Source organism: Mobula birostris, chromosome 25 (genome assembly GCF_030028105.1).
Source record: "Mobula birostris isolate sMobBir1 chromosome 25, sMobBir1.hap1, whole genome shotgun sequence".
Lineage (NCBI taxonomy): Eukaryota > Metazoa > Chordata > Chondrichthyes > Myliobatiformes > Myliobatidae > Mobula > Mobula birostris.
This window is the reverse complement of record NC_092394.1, coordinates 56,289,897-56,312,569: the sequence shown is the minus strand read 5'-3', so window position 1 is coordinate 56,312,569 and position 22,673 is coordinate 56,289,897. Positions and strand designations below refer to the sequence as shown.

Genomic DNA, 22,673 nt, shown 5'->3' with positions numbered 1-22,673 from the left:
AAAAAGGCGAATGGTATGTTAGCATTCATTGCAAGAGGATTCAAGTACAGGAGCAGGGAGTTTCTAATGCAGTTGTACAAGGCCTTGGTGAGACCACACCTGGAGTATTGTGTGCAGATCTGGTCCCCTAATCTGAGGAAAGACATTCTTGCCATAGAGGGAGTACAAAGAAGGTTGACCAGATTGATTCCTGGGATAGCAGGACTTTCATATGATGAAAGACTGGATCAACTAGGCTTATACTTGCAGGAATTTAGAAGATTGAGGGGGGATCTTATTGAAACGTATAAAATTCTAAAGGGATTGGACAGGCTAGATGCAGGAAGATTGTTGCTGATGTTGGGAAGTCCAAAACGAGGGGTCACAGTTTAAGGATAAAGGGGAAGTCTTTTAGGACCGAGATGAGGAAAAACTTCTTCACACAGAGAGTGGTGAATCTGTGGAATTCTCTGCCAGAGGAAACAGTTGAGGCCAGTTCATTGGCTCTATTTAAGGGGGAGTTAGATATGGCCCTTGTGGCTAAAGGGATCAGGGGGTATGGAGAGAAGGCAGGTACAGGGTTCTGAGCTGGATGATCAGCCATGATCATACTGAATGGCGGTGTAGGCTCGAAGGGCCGAATGGCCTACTCCTGCACCTACTTTCTATGTTTCTACGTTTCTAACCAACATACTCTTTACCTAAATTGATGCAATCCTTTCAACAATATGGCCAACTATCAGGATACAAGATCAACATAGATAAAACCCAACTACTTTCATATAACTATAGCCCACCAAGAGAAATTGAAGGTAGATATCCTCGGGCATAGCAAACAGAGTCTGTCAAATATTTGGGCAAAATTATCAGAATGCAATTATCAGCCTATATATATATATAAAAAAATTAAGGAAGATATAACAAGATAGAACCTCATTCCTTTTCTTGGTCTCAGTTCAAGGCTTGAATCTATTAAAATAAATATACCACCCAGAATATACTGCCCAGACCCTACCAATAGAGATTAACCAAAATCAATTCAATGAATGGAACAAGGTGCTATCAAGATATATATGGCAAGGGAAAAGGCCTAAGTTCATCTCAAAACTTTGCAATTAGCCAAGGAAAAGGGGGGATGGGGCCTACCTTCTCTTAGAGATTATTATTTTGCAGCACAGTTGAGAGCTGTGATATGCTGGTGCAATCCATCATATGACGCTCAATGGAAAAACATTGAGGAGAGGATGCTTTCCATCCCCATACAGGCAATTTTGGCTGATAACAACCTACAAAGTTACATAAATACTACTGATAACCCGTGGGTGAAATGGATTCTTAAAATATGGAAAACTATTATAAAAGAATATAAACTAGAAAGAGACATTGCAATTCTTAAATGGTGTGCATATGACTCGGATTTTATGCCAAACAAACTGGATGCTGGATTTAAGGACTGGACAGCTAAAGGAATAACAGCTATTTGCAATATAATGAAAGAAGGAATACTGTTCAGTTTTGAAATGCTCAAAGAGAAACACTTATTAGAAAAACAAGACTTTTATCGATATTTACAGATGCAACAGTATGTTAACAGGATGGTTAAAAATGTAACCAAGGCAAGTACATGTCTGATAGAGCTATTTAGAAAAGCATATAATTCAGACTACGGTAGTAGAATAATTTCAAGCGTGTATAAGGGTTTGTCAAATATTAAGACACATTTGACTCATACATTAAAACAAAACGGGAGAAGGAAGGAGGGATAATAATATCTGAGGAAGAATGGACAATAATATGGAGGTATCAATGAAAATGTACCAGTTCACAGAAATGGAGGGAGTTCAGGTGGAAAAACTTGATAAGATATTTTATTACACCCTCTCAGAAATCCCATTATGACAGTAACCTCCTTGTTTGCTGGAGAAATTGAGGAAATCAAAATATAAACCATTATCATATTTTCTGGGAATGCCCAGTTATCAAAGACTATTGGAGTGGGATACACAATTCCCTACAAAACATCTTTAAATGTGAAATACTCTTAGAAAGTAAGACCATATATTTTGAGTATATATCTCAAGAATGATTGAAAAGAGATAAATACTTAATGAATGTACTGCTGGTGGCTGGTAAAAAGACCCTTATCAGGAAATGGTTATCACAGGAGAGCCCAACTTTAAAAGTATGTATGGAAATTACAATGGACATTTACAAATTGGAGAAGATAACAGCATCTTGTTGATAAGTTGGAACAATTTGATTCATACTGGGAAAAGTGGTTTAACTACATAGCACCTCATAGGCCTAATTTTATTCTTACAAGTCAATGAATATGTCGTTAAAAAAAAGATCACTCCCTACTCTGTACATAGTTTTTTTTTCTTTCCATTGTTCTTTCTTTCCTCTCCTTTCTATAAGTGTATATCTCAGATAAATATTATCTGTGACAAGATTTGTGACAAATATGACTATATGATATATATGTATAGTATCTGAAAAACATCTTATGGAAAGTTTTGTTTGATGAACTTCAATAAAAAATAATTACAAAAAAAGAACAGCAACAGTGTGAACAAGTCACCAAGTTCACCATTGTTCAACTTTAATTAAAGCTAAATACCAGTTTGTAATCAATGTTCCAGCCCAACATATTGTTTTACAAAACTGTCCCACTATTCATGATCATCTCATCCTCCATGCCACCTTTTCCAATTTTACTTGTCCAAATATGATTCCTGTATATTTGTCCATCTGTTCATAATCTCATCTTTTTCCATGATAATGGTACCATCCTTTGCTTTCAAACATCCCCCTCAAGAACAGAAGAGCTTTTTACTAGTGATATTCTTGATTTGTTGATGTAACCTTTTTGGATCAGTAATAGGGATTCTTTCTGTTTGCTCATATTCCTGGTTTAACCCATTCTTCTATCAATTGCAAAAAGACAGAATGTACGGTGATATCCAAAAAGGAAAATCCTATCTGCAGGCTGAGAATAAACGGGGAAGACATAAAACAAGTACAGAACTTTTGCTACTTAGGAAGCTGGGTGACATCAGTTGGCAGGTGCGACTTGGACATTAAAAGAATAGAGATGGCAAAAGACACCTTTACGAGAATGAAGAGTATACTGACCAATACTAAACTGCCTCAGAGTACTGAAATGTTATGTTTATGCAGTTATGTTACATGGCTCAGAACCCGCCTCAGAGTACTGAAATGTCATGTTTATGCAGTTATGTTATATGGCTCAGAATGTTGGACAACATCTAGTAACATGAGGAAACAAAGTGTAGCAGCACAGATGTAGTTTTTGAGGAGGATGCAAAGAATATCATGGACGAAATGAATATCCAACAAGGATGTCATGAACAGAGCAAACACAAAAAGAGAAATAATGTATGAGATCATGAAAAGGCAATGTAACTTCATTGGACATGTGATTAGGAAAGAGGAGTTAGAATGCACGGTAATTATGGGAAAGATCAAAGGGAAGAAAGCAAGAGGAAGACAAAGACAAATGATGATGGAGACAGCAGCCAGAGAACTGGAAATGAATACCTTTGAATTGATCCACTTGACCCAAAACAGGAGTGTGTGGGCCATGGCAGTCAAAGCTCAAACTGGGCATGGCACCTGATGATAATGGTATTTGTCCAAATATATATGATGCCTGTATATTTGTCCAAATATATACAATTCCTGTATATTTGTCCAAATATAAATGATCCTGTATATTTGTCCAACTATGTATGATCCCTGTATATTTGTCCAAATATAAATGATCCTGTATTTGTTCAAATATATATGATCCCTGTATATTTGTCCAAATACAAATGATCCCTGTATATTTGTTGAAATAGAAAAGATCCCTGTATATTTGCCCAAATATATATGATCCCTGTATATTTTCCCAAATATATATGATCTTCTATTTTTGTCCAAATACAAATGACCCGTATATTTGTCCAAATATATATGATCCCTGTATATTGAAACCTCACGTCTTTCTGATGAGCCCCTTTTATATCTTGATTAATACTGTCCTGTGTTTTAGCTACTGTTATGTTACTTACAGAATACTCCCACATGACTTCTTTCCTCAAACCCAGTCTGAGTCAAGATAATTTCTCACAACTGTGCTGTTTTCACCTTTACTGACAAAGTCATCACACATGGTTTTCCCTTTTGTTTAGCTTTACAGCAATGTCGTACCCTGGAACCTTTCAGTTCCTGGCTTTGGTTATCTTTCAATCAAGTCTGGAATAGTGATCAGATCAGACATGTTTATTTCATGTTTATTACAGTACAATTGACTCATCTTTGTTACGGTGCTGTGTGCATTCAGATTAACTGCTTTTAACCATGTTTTCTGCTTTAAATCTATCTGCTGGTGTGCCCTTCTGTTATGATCACCCTTCTTGTTACTTTGAAATATTTATTTCACACAATAAAACACATGGTCACTTGACTTATCCGAGTATATAACATATGTAATTGATGATCGGAAGTTCTAATTGACATTGCATAATATATTCTTTAAATATATTATTTAAATGCATACGTGGTGTCTCAAAATTACCAGAGAAGAGATAAGGATGCGTCTTTTTTAAAAATAATGAAGGAAAATGTGTTTCAATTTGGAAACAATTTGAACTCATTCTCACAATTAAATTGCTGAGAATGAGCTACAGATAAACCTTATCACAGAGAAACTCACCTCGCCTTTCTTTACAGTCATAGATTGTCTCCTGGGAGTGATCTCTTCATTAATGCTGGACAGGAAATTCTGTGAAATACGGAGCGCATCTTGTAGCAAAGGATGATCCAGATGGTTGACTGGAGTGTGTTTTAATAAATCCTGCAGGAACATTAGGCATCAATCAAACTGCAGAACCTAAATCAGAAGGCAACATAATTTCTATTCACAAGTTCACCCTTTCATTGACATCCAAAGTGATCTTACTAATATTTACTAATAATTAGAGTGCATGTGGAGAGGATGTTTCCTCTGGTGGGAGAGTCTAAGACCAAAGGATACAGCCTCAGAATAGAGGGGCGACCTTTCAGAACGAAGATGAGGACTAATTTCTTGAGTCAGAGGGTGGTGTGAATCTGTGGAATTTGTTGTCACAGACAACTGAGAAGGCCAAATCATTGTGTATATTTAAGGGGGAGGTTGATAGATTCTTGATTGGTCAGCGCATGAAGGGATACGGGTGGGGGAGGAGAGGCAAGAGATTGGGGCTAAGAGGGAAAATTGGATCAGCCATGTTGAAATGGTGGAGCAGACTTGTTGGGCCAAATGGCCTAATTCTGCTCCTATATCTTTTGGTCAAATATCACTCGATTTTTTTTGACAGTGAGTAACATAATGTAGGTGCACAAAAGGATTTCGTAATGGAAGAGGTAAATGTATAAAAGACGTATGAAATGACAACTATCTGCAAATAAGATTTCCAAAGGCAAACAAAATTAAGAGCATCTAAATTAAGAGATCAACAGCTTACAGAATGATAACTTACAAACAATAAACCAGAACCCTCCCAGCACAATCCCTCAGTGTATCCTGTCCCATTGACGGTACAAACCCACCAGAACTGAGGCACAATACAGGCAGGAGGGAGTAGCTCTGGGAGTCTGCAACTCTGACTTCAGGTTCCTCTAAACTCTAATGCAGGGGTTCCCAACTTTCTTATGCCATTAGCCCCTACCATTAACCAAAGGGTCCATGGACTTGATGAATAGCATCAAGTCAAACATCAGTAAGGAGACATCCTCGTGATTACCACCTTTACGTCCTTCTTCAGCTGATGGAACTGTGCTCTCCATGTTGAATAACACTTAGATGACAAGACCAGCAACTGAAAGCGGCTCAAAGGTGGAGACTTCAAGTAAGCCTGTATATTTACCTCATCCTCACTATCTACAGAAAACGTGTCTGTCCACAATAGCACTGAAAGAAATGGCCAGTGCATAGTCTTCATATTATATACCCCCTATCGAACTTGTACTAAATGGTATAAATTCAGAATAAATGACTTGCCATATGCCTCTTTCTGTCATTACAATTAAATCAGATTCAGTCCTAGCAACACACACAGAATGCTGGAGGAACTCAGCAGGCCAGGCAGCATCTATGGAAAAGAGCACAGTCGACGTTTCCTACCGGAACCCCTTTGACAGGACTGCAGAAAAAATGCTGAGGAGTAGATTGCAAACATGGGGGGGTAGAGAAACATAAGGTGATAGGTGAAACGGGAAGGTAGGGAGGGGTGAAGTAGAGAGCTGGGAAGTTGACTGGTGAAAGAGATACAGGGCTGGAGAAGGGGGGAATCTGAAAGAAGAGGACAGAAGGCTGGAGAAGAAAGAAAGGTGGGGAGGAGCACCAGATGGAGGCGATGGGCAGGAAAGGAGATAAGGTGAGAGTGAGAAAAAGGGATAGGGAATGGTGAAGGTGGGGGGGCATTACCAGAAGTTTGAGAAATCAATGTCTGGGTAGTCTCCAACCTCATGGTATGAACATTGATTTCTCGAACTTCCAATAATGCCTCCCCCACTCCCCCCCTAACCTGCTTCACCATTCGCCATCCCCTCTTCCCTCTCTCACCTTATCTCCTTTCCTGCCCATCGCCTCCCTCTGGTGCTGAGCAAGAGGTAGTGCTGAGCAAACTTGTGGGCCTTGCTACATACCTCAAAGAGATCTTGTGACTTTCTTGTGAGAATGATGTAATGGTCTTTTGGAGGTCACCTGATGTAATTTTCCCACTGATGTGAGGTCACGTGATGACATGTTCACCACGGGTATAAAAGGGAAGAACTCAGGTGACGCAGTTTCGTTTTTTTTAGTTTTCCAGTTAGAACGTCAATGAGATACTCTGCTCTGCTGTGTATTTGCAGTATGACGCAGTTTTTATTTTAAACGGAGTTTTATGTTCCAATGTAAGATACAGAAGTCTGAGCCAGCAGTTTGACAATTATATAAAAGCAGTTGTGAGTGCCCTTATGCCAGTACATCTATGTAAATGTAAATTTACATAGATGTAAATCAGGTTACTCCAGTGGCCCCACTGCACCAATTCCAGTATTTGGTGAGCCGTTCTCAAAAATCATTGTGGACTGTGTAGCTCCTTTGCCAAAGACTAAAACTGGACATCAATATTTGTTAACTATTATGAGCACAGTGACTAGGTTTTCAGAGGCAGTACCTCTTAGGAATATAACAGCCAAAACTGTGACAAAGGCTCTTATAAAATTCTTTACTCATTTTGGCTTGCCTAAGGAAATACAATCGGATCAAGGTAGAAATTTTATGTCTGGATTGTTTCAGCAGATAGTTTATAAACTGGGAGCAAAACAGATTATTTCATCAGCCTATCATCCAGAATCGCAAGGAGCCTTGGAGAGATTTCATTCTACATTAAAAACTATGATTAGGACATATTGTGTGGAAAATGAAAAGGACTGGGATGAAGGTATACATTTACTACTTTTTGCAGTAAGGGAGGCAGTACAGGAATCATTAGGTTTCAGTCCTTTTGAACTTGTGTTTGGGTATAGAGTTCGAGGACCTTCGGCCTTGTTGAAGAAACAGTGGATTAATAAAGAGGTACACACTAATTTGCTAGATTATGTTTTAAAATTTAGAGAAAGATTATATAAATCTTGTAGTTTGGCAAAGGAAAATTTAAAATTAGCTCAGGAGAAGATGAAGACTTGGTATGATAAGGAAGCTAGGATGAGGTCATTTAAGCCTGGGGATAAGGTATTGGTTCTTTTCCCGGTGCAAACAAACACATTACAAGCTAAATTTCATGGTCCTTATGAGATTAAATCTAAGGTAAATGATGTGGATTACGTGATAAAAACACCAGATCGAAGAAAGACAACACAGCTGTGTCATGTAAGTATGATAAAACTGTATTATGAGAGAGCTACTATATGAGCAGCTACCATATAATGAGCGTGATCTTTCTAAAAACTTAATGGATGATTCATCTGAAACTCATTTTAAACCCAACATTACTATAGTCAGGTTACCAAATTCAAAACTTGTAGAAAATATTGATGAAAAATTAGCTCATTTACAGCCAGAGCACAGAAAGCAGATGAAACAGTTAATTTTTAAATATAGGGATTTATTTCCAGAAGTTCCAGAATAACCACTGTAGCTACACATGATGTAGATGTTGGAGATGCAAAACCCATAAAACAACATCTGTATCGAATGAACAGGGAAAAATGTGAACTTGCTGAACAAGAAATTAAGTATATGTTAGAGAATGATATTATTAGACATTCAAATTCGAATTGGAGTTCACCGTGTGTTATGGTGCCAAAGCCAGACAATAGTATTCGGTTTTGTACAGATTACAGGAAGGTGAATGCTGTGACAAAAACTGATGCATATCCAATCCCTAGGGTAGATGATTGTGTGGATAGAGTTGGACAAGCCAAATTCCTTACAAAAATTGATTCGTTATAAGGTTATTGGTGTGTTCCATTGACGGATAGAGGTAGAGAGATATCTGCATTTGTAACCCCATCTGGGTTACATGAATATAATGTTCTTCCCTTTGGGATGAAGAATGCACCACGTACTTTTCAGAGGGTGATTAATAGTGTGATTCATGGAGTAAAAGATACAGATGCCTATATTGATGATTAGTTACATGAAATAATACGTGGAAAGCACATATTACTGCAGTGGAGAAACTACTTGAGAGACTTTCAAAAGCTAACTTAATTATTAGCTTAGCTAAAAGTGAATTTGGCCAGTCACAGTGACTTACCTTGGTTATGTTGTGGGTCAGGGAAAATTAGCACCTGTTTGGGCTAAAGTTCAGGCAATTTTAGAAGTACCCACTCCAACTGGTAGAAAAACTCTCAGAAGATTCTTGGGTATGGTAGGATATTATAGAAAATTTTGTAAGGATTTTGTGAACATTGCTCTTCCATTAACTAATCTCTTGAAGAAAAATGAAAAGTTTGTTTGGACAGAGTCTTGTCAGGAGGCATTTGATAAATTGAAAACTATAATATGTAGTCAACCTGTACTTAAATCTCCTGACTTTGAAAAACCATTTTCGTTAGCTGTAGATGCTAGTGATGAAGCTGCAGGAGCAATGTTACTTCAAGGAGATGATGGTGATAAAGTTGATCGTCCAGTAGCTTATTTTTCTAAGAAATTTAATGCCCATCAAAGAAATTATTCAACAATAGAAAAGGAATTATTATCTCTTGTTTTGGATTTACAACGTTTTGAAGTGTATGTTAGTACTACTCATAAACCAGTCACAGTTTATACCGATCATAATCCATTAGTGTTTTTGAGTAAGATGAAAAACAAAAATAGAAGATTACTAAATTGGAGTTTAATGTTACGAGAGTACAATATTTTGATCACTCATATTAAGGGTAAAGATAATGTGATCACTGATTGTCTATCTAGATGTTAAATGCACAATAATTTTTTTTTAATTTTTATGCAGTGCTATTTTAACATTTGTAACACTCCTACTGTATATTACAATGTTTGTAGTTTGTAAAGTGCTGAAAGATAAGACTGTATATATTGTGCATGCTGTAAGTTTTACACCTTTGTATTTTTTTTTGTATAAATTGTTAACTGTTAAAATTTTGTTCTTCAAGAGACCAAATTTTTTTTTGGAGGGAGGTGTTAAATACCTCAAGGAGATCTTGTGACTTTCTTGTGAGAATGATGTAATGGTCTTTTCCTGCTGATGTGAGGTCACGTCATGACATGTTCACCACGGGTATAAAAGGGAAGATCTCAGGTGACGCAGTTTAGTTTTCTTCAGTTTTCCAGTTAAAACGTCAACGAGATACTCCGCTCTGCTGTGTATTTGCAGTATGACGCAGTTTTGATTTTAAACGGAGTTTTATGTTCTAATGTAAGATACAGAAGTCTGAGCCAGCAGTTTGACAATCGCTGCCAGGTTTGTTAGTGTATTTTTTTTTCTGTAGTATTGGAGAGTGAAGACTTTATCGAAGTACAGGATATAAATGATTAAGAGAAGTCGGGAATGTTTGGCAGTTTAATCAAGGATCGACCTTATTGAGTCTTCGTTGACGAAGTAGTGACCTGCATCGAAGATAACTCCTGCCGAAAGAGCAAGGTAGTTCATGCAGGATTTGCTCTAGAAATTAAGGTCAGTTGTTTTAAGCCGTTTATTTCCTTCATCGTGAATCCTTTGGACAGAACCAACAGGAAAGTCACGTCTATGAAGAAATTTTTCTCCAGAGAAGTCTCTCCCATTTGAATGTATAAATCTGGTGGACTTTCGAATTTACCATTTTAAGAACTGTATTTGACTTCGCTTTAAGAACTGTTTTCGCATTTATCACTTCAAGAACCAGTACCGAGTGACGGTTTGTTGAACGGCCGCATAGCGGTTAACTTCCGGTTAAGGTTTTCGTTTGTGTTTTATTGTTTATCCGTGTTTAATAAATGTTTGGTTGCTTTTCTATATTCTGATTCGATTGATATTCATTGTTGCCGGTTACGTAACAGCCTGAAGATAGATAAGTCCCCTGGTCCTGATGGAATGCATCCCAGGGTACTGAAAAAAGTGGCTGAAATTATTTATAGTAGAGGTTTTGGTGACCATTTTCCAAAATTTTCTAGACTCTGAGCAGGTCCCAGCGGACTGGAAGACAGTGAATGTCATACCACTGTTCAAAAAAAAGATGTAGGCAAAATCCAGGTAACTCTAAGCCAAGCAACACACATCAAAGTTGCTGGTGAACGCAGCAGGCCAGGCAGCATCTCTAGGAAGAGGTACAGTCCACATTTCGGGCTGAGACCCTTCGTCAGAACTAACTGAAGGGAGAGCTAGTAAGAGATTTGAAAGTGGGAGGGGGAGTGGGAAGGATGGAGCCAAGAGCTGGACAGGTGATTGGCAAAAGGGATTTGAGAGAATCATGGAACAGGAGGCCCAGGGAGAAGGAAAGGAGGGAGGGGGGAAAAAAAACCCAGAGGATGGGCAAGGGGTATAGTCAGAGGGACAGAGGGAGAAAAAGGAGAGAGAGAGAGAGAGAATGTGTGTATATAAATAAATAACGGATGGGGTACGAGGGGGAGGTGGGGCATTAGCAGAAGTTAGTGAAGTCAATGTACATGCCATCAGGTTGGAGGCTACCCAGACGGAATATAAGGTGTTGTTCCTCCAACCTGAGTGTGGCTTCATCTTTATAGTAGAGGAGGCCGTGGATAGACATGTCAGAATGGGAATGGGATGTGGAATTAAAATGTGTGGCCACTGGGAGATCCTGCTTTCTCTGGCGGGCAGAGCGTAGGTGTTCAGCAAAACGATCTCCCAGTCTGCGTCGGGTCTCGCCAATATACAGAAGGCCACATCGGGCCTCCTCTACCTCACAGTGGAAGGCATGAGCAATATACCTGATAGCCAGAGGTATCAGGGAATAGAATTAGGTACAGTCAAGATTACAAGAGAGAAAGTGCTTGGGAAGCTAAGTGGACTAAGAATAGATAAGTCTCCCAGTCCGGATGAGGTGCACCCAAGGGTTCTGAAGGAGGTGGCTTTGGAGATTGTGGAAGCATTGGAAATGATCTTCCAGGAATCACTAGATTCTGGCATGGTTCTGGAGGACTGGAAGGTCGCAAATGTAGTTCCGTTATTTAAGAAAGGAAGGAGGCAGCAAAAAGAAAATTACAGACCTATTAGTCTGACATCGGTAGTTGGAAAGATATTGGAGTGAATCCTCAAGGACGAGGTTATGAAATACCTCGAGGTGTATGACAAGATAGGCCGAAGCCAGCATGGTTTCATGAAGGGAAGATCCTGCCTCACCAACCTATTGGAATTTTTTGAGGTAATCTCAAATAAGATTGACAAGGGAAAGGCTGTGGATGTTGTGTATTTGGATTTTCAAAAGGCCTTCGATAAGGTGCCGCATATGAGGCTGCTTAATAAGATGAGAGCCCATGGAATTATAGGAAAGATATTGAAATGGGTGGAGCATTGGCTGATAGGCAGAAAGCAAAGGGTGGGAATAAAGGGATCCTATTCTGATTGGTTGCTGGTTACTAGTGGTGTTCCGCAGGGGTCAGTGTTGGGGCCGCTTCTTTTTACGATGTATATCGATGATTTGGATTATGGATTAAATGGTTTTGTGGCTAAGTTTGCGGATGACACCAAAATAGGTGGAGGAACAGGAAGTGTTGAAGAAACAGAAAGGCTGCAGAGAGACTTAGTCAGTTTAGGAGAGTGGGCAAAGAAATGGCAGATGAGATACAACGTTGACAAATGTACGGTTGTACATTTCGGAAGAAGAAATAATCGGGCAGATTATTATTTAGATGGGAAGTGTGACGAGAATACACATAAATTAAGATGTTTGCTGGCCTGGGCTTGCACCAGTGGCATCAGCAGTTGGTCTGCCACCTGTCCTCAGGGGAGGGATAGATAAGGAACAATGAAGCAGCATTTGGAGATGTTAATGAAGGAGCCATCAGTCTGGGTATTGTCAAGATTGGCTCCCCCTTTGAACCCTGAACTGTTTGAAGTGATGGACAGGCGATCTGGAGATGTGTAATGAAGGGACGGGAGAGAGAGCTGTCTAGAGCGGCTCCCCCTTTGAATCCTGAACTGTTTGAAGTGATGGACAGGCGATACCCCAGCAGGGGGATAAAAAGGGACAGGTTCGCTAAGGCAGGACACACACGACACCCGAGGTAACGAGACCCTGGAAGCGGTGCGCCTCTCACGAGTCGGTGGGAAGTACCGGGCCATAAACCCACAGGGTGGAAAGGTACGATCAGCGGGAACCCGGTGTGTGTCCGCCCTTGCTTGGGTGCCGGGTTCACTGCAGAGGATCGACCGCATCTGGATGAGGGGTCACAGTCGGTGACCCCAGGTGACATCACAAAGGACTCGCCTGAAAGCTGCTTGTGAGCAATATCGCAGGTCTGTGAGTGGAAGCCGTTCTGAATGATCAGTCGTTCTTGTTCTCTCTCTCCCTCCCCCCCACGTTGTCCATCGCCATGGCAACGATTACTGCGAACTGAACTAAATTGAACTGGACTTTGTGTCACTTCGAAATTGGTCATTTACTCCTAGACAACGATAGAGCTTGATTGATCCTGTTATCTTAATTCTGTGCACATGCGTGTTTATCATTGCTGAACTGTTGCATTTATTATTCTTTCGATTACTGTGTTGCTTGTTTCTTTAATAAAACTTTCTTAGTTCTAGTAATCCAGACTCCAACTGAGTGATCCATTTCTGCTGGTTTGGCAACCCAGTTACGGGGTACGTAACAGGAGAAAATTCAAAAATCGGAAGTGCAAAGGGACTTGGGGGTCCTTGTGCAGGATACCCTAAAGGTTAACCACCAAGTTGGATCAGTGGTAAGGAAAGCAAATGTTATGTTGGCATTCATTTCAAGAGGAATAGTGTATAAGAGTAAGGAGGTGTCGATGAGGCTCTATGGGGCAGTAGTGAGACCTCATTTGGAATACTGTATGCAGTTTTGGGCCCCCTATCTTAGAAAGGATGTACTGATGTTGGAGAGAGTTCAGAGAAGATTAACGAGGATGATTCCTAGAAGGCAGGGGCTAACATATGAGGCGCGTTTGTCGGCTCTTGGATTATATTCATTAGAGTACAGAAGAATGAGAGGGGATCTCATAAAAACATTTTGAATGTTGAAAGGGTTGGACAGAGCAGATGTGGAAAGGTTGTTTCCCTTGGTGGGTGAGTCCAGGACAAGAGGCCATAGTCTTAGAATTAGAGGGTACCCAGTTAAAACAGAGATGAGGAGAAATTTTTTTAGCCAGAGGGTCGTGGATTTGTGGAATTTGTTGCCACATACAGCTGTAGACGCCCGATCATTGAGGGTGTTTAAGGAGGAGATTGACAGGTATCTAATTAGTCAGGGTATCAAGGGATATGGGGAAAAAGCTGGAAATTGGAACTAGATGGGTGAATAGTTTAGCTCATGGGGGAGCTGTGGAGCAGACTCGATGGGCCGAATGGCCTACTTCTGCTCCTTTGTCTTTGTTTTGTCTTGTGATAAGATAAAGGATGCATAGAGTTGGGGGTGATGTATTAGCATGATTAGAGGATTGGTTAACTAAAAAAGCAGAGAGTTGGGACAGATAAGTGTTACTCTGGTTTGCAATAAATGATGAGCGGTGTCTGGGACAACTGAAGGCAAGCATGCCATAAACCTTTCCTTACAATCTATGCGGCCACTTTTAGGAAGTAAATTACTTTGATCCCAAGATCTCTTTTTACATGAATGCTACTTAAGATCCTGGCATTAACCAGGTTCTTTCCATTTACATTGGAATAAGACTAATCCACCACTACCCCTCAGCCTTCTAACAGCAAGCCAATTTTGTGTCCAATTAGCCAAGTCACCAAAGATTCAATGCATTCTAATTTTCTGGATGAGCCTACTATCTGGGACCTTGTTGAATGCCTTCCTAAAATCCATGTATACAACATTCACTCTACCTTTACCTTTATCAACTCCTCAAAAATCTCAATCAGATTAGTCAGACAGGACCTGACCTGCACAAATCATGCTAACCTCTCCCTAATTAGATCTTGTTTCTCCAAATGCTCATAGATCCTAACACTAAGAATCTTTACTATTAGTGTCCCTAACAGTGATGTTAGACTCACTTGTCTATCATTTCCAGGATTATCTCTATTCCCCTTCTTGAACAAAAAAACATTAGCTACCTGCCAGTCCTTCAGCGCCACACCTGTGGTGAGTGAAGATACAAAACTCTTGGTCAAGTCCCCAGCAATCTCATCTCTCACCCCTCTCAATAACCTGGGGTATATACCATCAGGCCCTGGGGAGATGTCCATTGTCATTTTTATCAAGAGACCTATCACATTCCTAATCTCAAAATGCCTCAGCATATTAGCACGCTCTACTCTGATGCCACTATTCTCTACATCCTTCTTAGTAAACATAAATGCAAAGTACACATTTAGCATCTCGTCCACATCTTCAGCCCCCAAGTATAAGTTCCCTCCTTTATCCTTGAGCAGTCCTACCCTTTCCCTGGTCTTTAAGCAGCAGTCCTGTCCCTTTTTCAACCAAGTCTCTGTAATGGCCACAATATCATTGTTCCATACTCTAAGACCCTTACTCTTAATTCATCTTGCTGTGAACTGTACAAACACATCTCAACATCTTGTTGTTTATATCCCTTAGGTCCAGACTACCCTTCCTTGCAGTACTGTTGATCACAACACCGAGCTTAGGTTCAATCCCTCTACTCTGTGACCATGTTGGTGCCCTGATTCATAGCCCCCTGATAATCTAGTTTACACTCTCCTGGGTAGCAGCGGTGAATCTTACAGCCAGGATCTTGGTTCCAGTTAAGATAACCTGGCCCTCTTACACAGGGCATCATTTAATTAAAGTTTATAGTATATTATGGGAAAGTGATTGGCTAGGACGGAGCTATTTCTATTAGTTTATGAGTGCAAGAACTGAGATTGCTCTTTATGCAGGTAAGTACTGCTATTACACATAGGATTACATTGGATAATGGCATAGAAACATTCTGCCCAAACATGTCTCTGTTTATGATGCTCTTGAGCTTTCTCCCATCTTGCCCGATCCAAATCTAAGTGTATCTCTCTATTTCCTTATCTGCTTACCCACTCTCTGTTAACTACTAAATTTAACCATTTCATACGTTAGCAACAAGAGGTAAGAATCTGTAATTTTCTTCTGTTAATGAGAATGGTGGTCTGTTCATTGTTAACCTCACCCTCTTAATTAAAAGCAATAGTTTGGATTGTGATCACAGATGGCAATGGCTCAGCTGAATAGTGAAACAAAGTGGCACATTCCTGTGCAACACACAAAGTGCTGGAGGAACTCAGCAGGTCAGGCAGCATCTATGGAGGAGAATAAACAGTTGTTGCTTTGGTCTAAGACTCTTTATCGGAACTGGAAAGGAAGGAGGCAGAAGCCAGAATAAGAAGATGAGTGGAGGAGAAGGAGTAGAATCTAGCAGGTGATAGGTGAGACCAGGTGAGTGGGCAAGGTGGGTGGATGGGTGGTGAAGTAAGAAGCTGAGAGAGGATGGGTAGAAGAGATAAGTGACTGAAGAAGGAATCTGATATGAGGACTGAAGAAGTATACACCTGCTCACATTTTTGAACGTACCTTAAGCTTCAAAAGGGTTCAAAACTATGATGACGATTAAGTAACACACACAAAATGCTGGAGGAACTTAGCAGGCCAGTCTGCATCTATAGAAAAAAGCACAGTCGACATCTCAGTCCGAAATGTTAACTGTACTTTTCTCCATAGATGCTGCCTGGCCTGCTGAGTTCCTCTAGCATTTCGTTTGTGTTGCTTGGTTTTCCAGCATCTGCAGATTTTCTCTTGTTTATGACAATGATTAGATGAGCTTTTACAGTTAGCTAATTATTGCATGGCACTGCTGAACTTACATGGAGAACAAGTGTGCTTCGGGTGACTCGGTCAACAGGTTTATAGAGAAGAGCTATGAAAAGAGAAAACAAGAGTGTAAGACACAAAAGCACACATTGCAATTTCATAATGACATGTCAACACAATTTCTCTGCACAGTGATGCTACCTAACCCAGAGAATATCTCCAGCAAATTCTGCTTTAATCATGGTAAAATACACAAGATACAGAGTTAGAGAACACTGCAGAAAAATAAAACTTTCTTCAAATGCACCTTCTTAAACCAGTAAACAAGGGAGACCCCACTGGAAGGCAGAGAAAGTATAGAGTGTTCTTAAAAGCAGTAATGGGGGGCGGGGTAAGGTTAAAGAAAACCTCAAAACATGTTGTAAGTGTAGTAATTTCAAGAAGGTAATCTTGATGCTGGGACCCTCACTGTTCATTATACCAGGGAATGAGTAGGGCTCTCTCAGGACCAAAAATGTTAATCTGTGTGTGGAACTGCAATGAATTGTCCTCACTTGGGTTCATTATGGAGAAGGGCACAATAACTCAAAAATAAGGAAGGGGGAATCAGTGGAATTTCAGAATAAACTACCATCAAGGAGCAGGAGTGAGTGCCACTGCGATTACAAAGGAAAAAGTGTTAGGTAAACTCAAAGGTCTTAAGGTGTGTAGCCCCCCGGTAAGCTTCAGGTTCGCTCAACTCGCTGTCATCTAGGGGAAGCAGCCTTCAGCCCTTCTAAACTGGGTAACTGGGTAATTAAGCTTATGTGGATGCTGTGTGATGTACCCCATCTCACCAAATAACAGACAACTAATTGATTACAATTTATAGATATTACTGGAACTATATAATTAATACAGATAAAATATAAAAGAAAAATAAAAGGTGCCAAACTTATCGAAGTTCAATCTCTTCGTGCACAAACAGTTGGAGCTCTAGTAACGATCCTCTCTTCACCATTCGATCCCCTCTGACCACTTCAACCTGCCGCCTGGGACCAACCACGGTGGTCGACCAGACGACCCACACGAGTCTGTCTCCACCTCCTCTCCTCGCCGAAGATCCTGGACCTCGGACTCCAACCCCGTTAGCCAGTCACAGCACCACGTCCACCCTCTCTCTCCCCATCACACCTTCGCCCCCAAAAACCCGCGCATCACAATAGCTTACAGACACACAAGAAAGAATAACATCTATCCCAATTGGTTCGTTCACTCTCTTATCAATAATATAACCCAAATAAGCTGCTAGTGAGAGAACTTTCTCAGCAGTTAACATTACAAAGAAGCCATTTTAATTAGCCTACGCAGTAACATAAAAGAAGAAACCCCTTACAGGTGGATAAGTCAACTGGACCAGGTGGATAAGTCACCTGGATCAGATGGACTACATCCCAGAGTCCTGAGAGAGTTGCTGAATAGATAACGAATGCATTGGTCATGATCTTTCAAGAATCACTTGATTCTGGCATGGTCCTGCAGGACTGGAAGATTGCAAATGTCACTCCACTCTTTAAGAAGGAATGAAGGCAAAAGAAAGGAAATTATAGGCCAATTAGCTTCACTTCAGTGGTTGGGAAAGTGTTGGAGTCTATTATTAAGGATGAGGTTTTGAGTACTTGGAGACTAATAATAAAATAAGTCAGTCAGCATGATTTTTATAAAAGGAAATCTTGTCTGACAAATCTTTTAGAATTCTTCAAGGAAGTAACAAGCAGGGTGGACAAAGGAGAGGCAGTGGATGTCATTTACTTAGATTTTCAAAAGGCATTTGACAACGTGCCACACGAGGCTGCATAACAGATACTGGTATGGATAGCAAAATGGCTAACAGGCAGGAGGCAGTGAATGGGAATAAAAGGTGCCATCTTCTGGTTGGCTGCCGGTGATTAGTGGTGCTCCTCAGGTGTCGGTATTGGGACCACTACTTTTCACATTGTTTGTCAATGATTTAGATAATGGAATTGATGGCTTTGTGGCAAAGTTTGTGGATGATATGAAGATGGGTGGAGGATAGGTCGTGCTCAGGACTTGGACAAATTGGAAGAATGGGGGTAGAAGTAGCAGACAGAATACAGTGTTGGGAAATGTATGATAATGCACTTTGGACTATTATTTAAATGGGGATAAGGTTCAAACATCAGAGGCACAGATGACTGCAGGACAGTAAATGCGACAACTTTATTCAAGAGGAGCCAGGATAAGATAGGTAATTACAGGTTGGTTTAACATCAATGATAGAGAAATTATTGCAGAAACTTCTGAGAGGCAAAACTGATCAAAATTTTCTGTCGTTTGTCAAAAATAATCCGTATGGCTTTATTAAGGGGAAATTCTATCTGACTAGTCTGATTGAATCTTTTGTAGCAGTAACTTAAGTGTATCGTGGAGGATAAGTGTTGTTGGTGTAGTCTGCTGTTCATTGATTACAGCTCAGCTTTTAATATCATTATCCCCTCAGTATTAATCATCAAGCTCTAAACTTGGACGTCTGTACTTTCCTCTGCATTGTATTGTCGACTTTCTCATCGGGAGACTGCAGTCATTAAGGACTGGCAATAACATTTCTCCTTGTTGACAATCACACCAGCACACTTCCAACAGCGTGCTTAGGCTACTGCTCTACTCTTTCTACACTCATGACAACGGGTTAGCACAACTCAAACGCCATCCATAAATTTGCAGATGAGACTACTATAAATTTTTAATGGTGACAAGAATGTTGTACAGCAACATGTACCAATCCTCATTAAGAGGTCAGTGGTGGATGGAAAGAGTGAAATATCTTAAGTTCCTGGGTGGTTACATTTCTGACAACTGCCCTGAACCCAACTGAAAGTTCAAAAGTTCAAAGTAAATTTATTATCAAACTGCATACACAGTGGCATTCAAAAGTTTGGGCACCCCTGGTCAAAATTTTTGTTACTGTGAATAGCTAAGCAAGTAAAAGATGACCTGATTTCCAAAAGGCATAAAGTTAAAGATGGCACATTTCTTTAATATTTTAAGCAAGATTACTTTTTTATTTTCATCTTTTACAGTTTCAAAATAACAAAAAAGGAAAAGAGCACGAAGCAAAAGTTTGGGCTCCCTGCATGGTCAGTACTTAGTAACACCCCCTTTGGCAAGTATCACAGCTTGTAAACGCTTTCTGTAGCCAGCTAAGAGCCTTTCAATTCTTGTTTGGGGGATTTTCACCCATTCTTCCTTGCAAAACGCTTCTAGGTTCTGTGAGATTCTTGGGCCGTCTTGCATACACTGCTCTTTTGAGGTCTATCCACAGATTTTCGATGATGTAGAAATAGGAAGATAATGCAGCTAAATTTGTGGCTAAGGAGTTGGTGCAGGAGGGAGGGCTTCATACTTCTGGACAATTGGGCCTTGTTCCAGGGAAGGTGGGACCTGTTCCGACGGGACGGTTTGCACCTGAACTGGAGGGGGACTAACATCCTTGCAGGTAGGTTTGCTAGTGCTGCTCCAGGGGGTTTAAACTAGATTTGCAGGGGGAGGGGAACCAGAGTGTTAGAGCAGATAGTGAGGTGGAGGAGGTTAAAGGTCATGCAAGGACTGCCTGCATAGACAGTAATCAAAGGTTTGTACGTGACAGAAGTGTTCCCAGGTGCATCTATTTCAATGCAAGGAGTAATGTAGGTAAAGCAGATGAGTTTAGGGCGTGGATTGACACGTGGGATTACGACATTATTGCTATTAGTGAGACTTGGTTGCAGGAGGGGCAGGACTGACACCTTAATGTTTCGGGGTTCCATTGTATCAGACGTGATAGAGGGGAAGGAGTGGCATTACTAGTCAGGGAGAATATCACTGCTGTGCGTAGACAGGACAGCCCAGAGGGCTTGTCTACAGAGGCCATATGAGTGGAGCTGAGGAACGGGAAAGGTGTTACCACACTAATAGGCAGACATGAGGAAATCTGCAGATGCTGGAAATTCAAGCAACACACACACAAAAAATGCTGGTGAACGCAGCAGGCCAGGCAGCATCTATAAGAAGAGGTACAGTCAATGTTTCGGGCCAGGACCCTTCGTCAGGACTAACTGAAAGAAGAGATAGTAAGAGATTTGAAAGTGGGAGGGGGAGGGGGAGATCTGAAATGATAGGAGAAGACAGGAGAGGAGGGTTGGAGCCAAGAGCTGGAGAAGGGGGAGGATCATGGGACGGGAAGCCTGGGGAGAGAGAGAAGGGGGGAGGGGATCCCGGAGGGTGGAGAGCGGGCAACGAGTAAAACTGAGAGGGGCAGACGGAGACGAAAGGGGGAAAAAATAAAAAATATATTAACAATATATTAAATAAATAAATAAGGGATGGGGTGTGAAGGGGAGGAGGGGCATTAACAGAAATTAGAGAAATCAATATTCATGCCATCAGGTTGGAGGCTACCCAGATGGAATATAAGGTGTTGTTTCTCCAAAGTGAGTGTGGCTTCATCTTGCCAGTAGAGGAGGCCGTAGACAGTCATATCAGGATGGGAATGGGACATGGAATTAAAATGTGTGGCCACTGGGAGATCCTGCTTTCTCTGGCGGACAGAGCATAGGTGTTCAGTGAAACGGTCTTCCAGCCTGCGTCGAGTCTCGCCAATATACAGAAGGCCGTACCGGGAGCACCGGACGCAGTACATCACACCAGCCAACTCACAGGTGAAGTGTCGCCTCACCTGGAAGTACTGTCTCTGCATTTTCATCATTCTTAGGCCTTTTATGTCCCCTACTACCTCTTCCAAAGAAACTCTCAAGCGGTTTGTTTTCACTCGAGTAGTTGTAGGTTAATGACCGACTGATGACCTTGGATGGGTAATGACCTGACGTGCGTTAAAGTTCAGCAGTGGGCGTGATAGGGAATGAGGAAAGGTGCAGCTGACTCATATCGTTTCATATCGCCAAGTCATATCGTTTCCTCACGGCCCGGTAGCACATGCTTTGTAGGTTGGGGACCACTGCCCTAGAAGATCAAAGTGGTCGTCTATGTGTGGAGCATCACGAGATGGGGGAGATCTTAAACAATTTTTTTGCTGGAGGATTGGAGGGTAATAAATGTTGTTCCATTGTTTAAAAAAGGCTCCAAAAGTAAACCAGGTAATTATAGGCTGGTGAGTCTGACATCAGTAGTGGGTAAATTACTGGAAGGTGTTCTGAGAGATTGGATATACAAGCATTTGGACAGCCAAGGGCTGATTAAGGATAGTCAGCATGGCTTTGCGCGCGGTAGATCGTGTTTAACAAATCTTGTAGAGTTTTTCGAGGAGGTTACCAAGTGTGACGAGAATACACATAGATTAAGATGTTAGCTGTCCTGTGCTGGCACCAGTGGGATCAGCAGTTGGTCGGCCATCTGTTTTCAGGAGAGAGAGAGAGATAAGGAAAACAATGGAGCAGCATTTGGAGATGTTAATGAAGGGACAGGAGAGAGTAACGGAAGGAGAGCTGTCAAGATCGGCTCACCCTTTGAACCCTGAACTGTTTGAAGTGATGGACAGGCGATACCCCAGCAGGGGGATAAAAAGGGACAGGTTTGCTTAGGCAGGACACACACAACACCCCGAGGTAACGAAACCCTGGAAGCAGTGCGTCTCCCACAAGCCGGTGGGAAGTTTTTGGACGGCTGGTCGCGGGATCAAGCCATAGACGCTCAGGGTGGAAAGGCACGATCGGCAGGAACCTGGTGTGTGTCCACCCTTGCCTGGGTGCCAGGTTCACTGCAGAGGAACGATCGTATCTGGAAACGGAGAGGTCACAGTCGGTGACCTCAGATGACATCACAAAGGGCGCACCCGAAAGCTGACTGCGAAGGTCTGTGTGGAAGCTATTTTGAATATTCATTCGTTTTGCTCTCTCTCTCCTTCCCTCCACTGTCCATCGCCACGGCAGCGATTACTGCGAACTGAACTGAACTAAATTGAACTTTGCGTCACTTTGAAACTGGTCATTTAGCCCTAGACAACGATAGAGCTTGATTGATCCTGTTATCTTAATTCTGTGTACATGTGTGTTTATCATTGCTCAACTGTTGCATTTATTATCCTTTTGATTAGAGTACTGTGTTGCTTGTTTCTTTAATAAAACTTTCTTAGTTCTAGTAATCCAGACTCCAACTGAGTGATCCATTTCTGCTGGTTTGGCAACCCAGTTACGGGGTACGTAACACAGAAAGTAGATGAAGGAAAGGCTGTGGATGTTGTCTACATGGACTTTAGTAAGGGCTTTGACAAGGTCCCA

The 22,673-nt window shown here is 41.2% G+C and overlaps 1 protein-coding gene across 1 annotated transcript in view; it reads right to left on the bottom strand.

The window, feature by feature from the left end:
* The window catches only part of LOC140187912 (breakpoint cluster region protein), a 446,198-nt gene that overhangs the window by 264,043 nt on the left and 159,482 nt on the right, over positions 1-22,673 (bottom strand). The window contains exons 7-8 of the mRNA XM_072243771.1: positions 16,455-16,507; positions 4,700-4,840 (exon numbers count right to left, since the gene is read on the bottom strand). Coding sequence (XP_072099872.1) covers positions 4,700-4,840; positions 16,455-16,507 — 194 coding nt within the window. The remainder of the gene's footprint in view (positions 1-4,699; positions 4,841-16,454; positions 16,508-22,673) is intronic.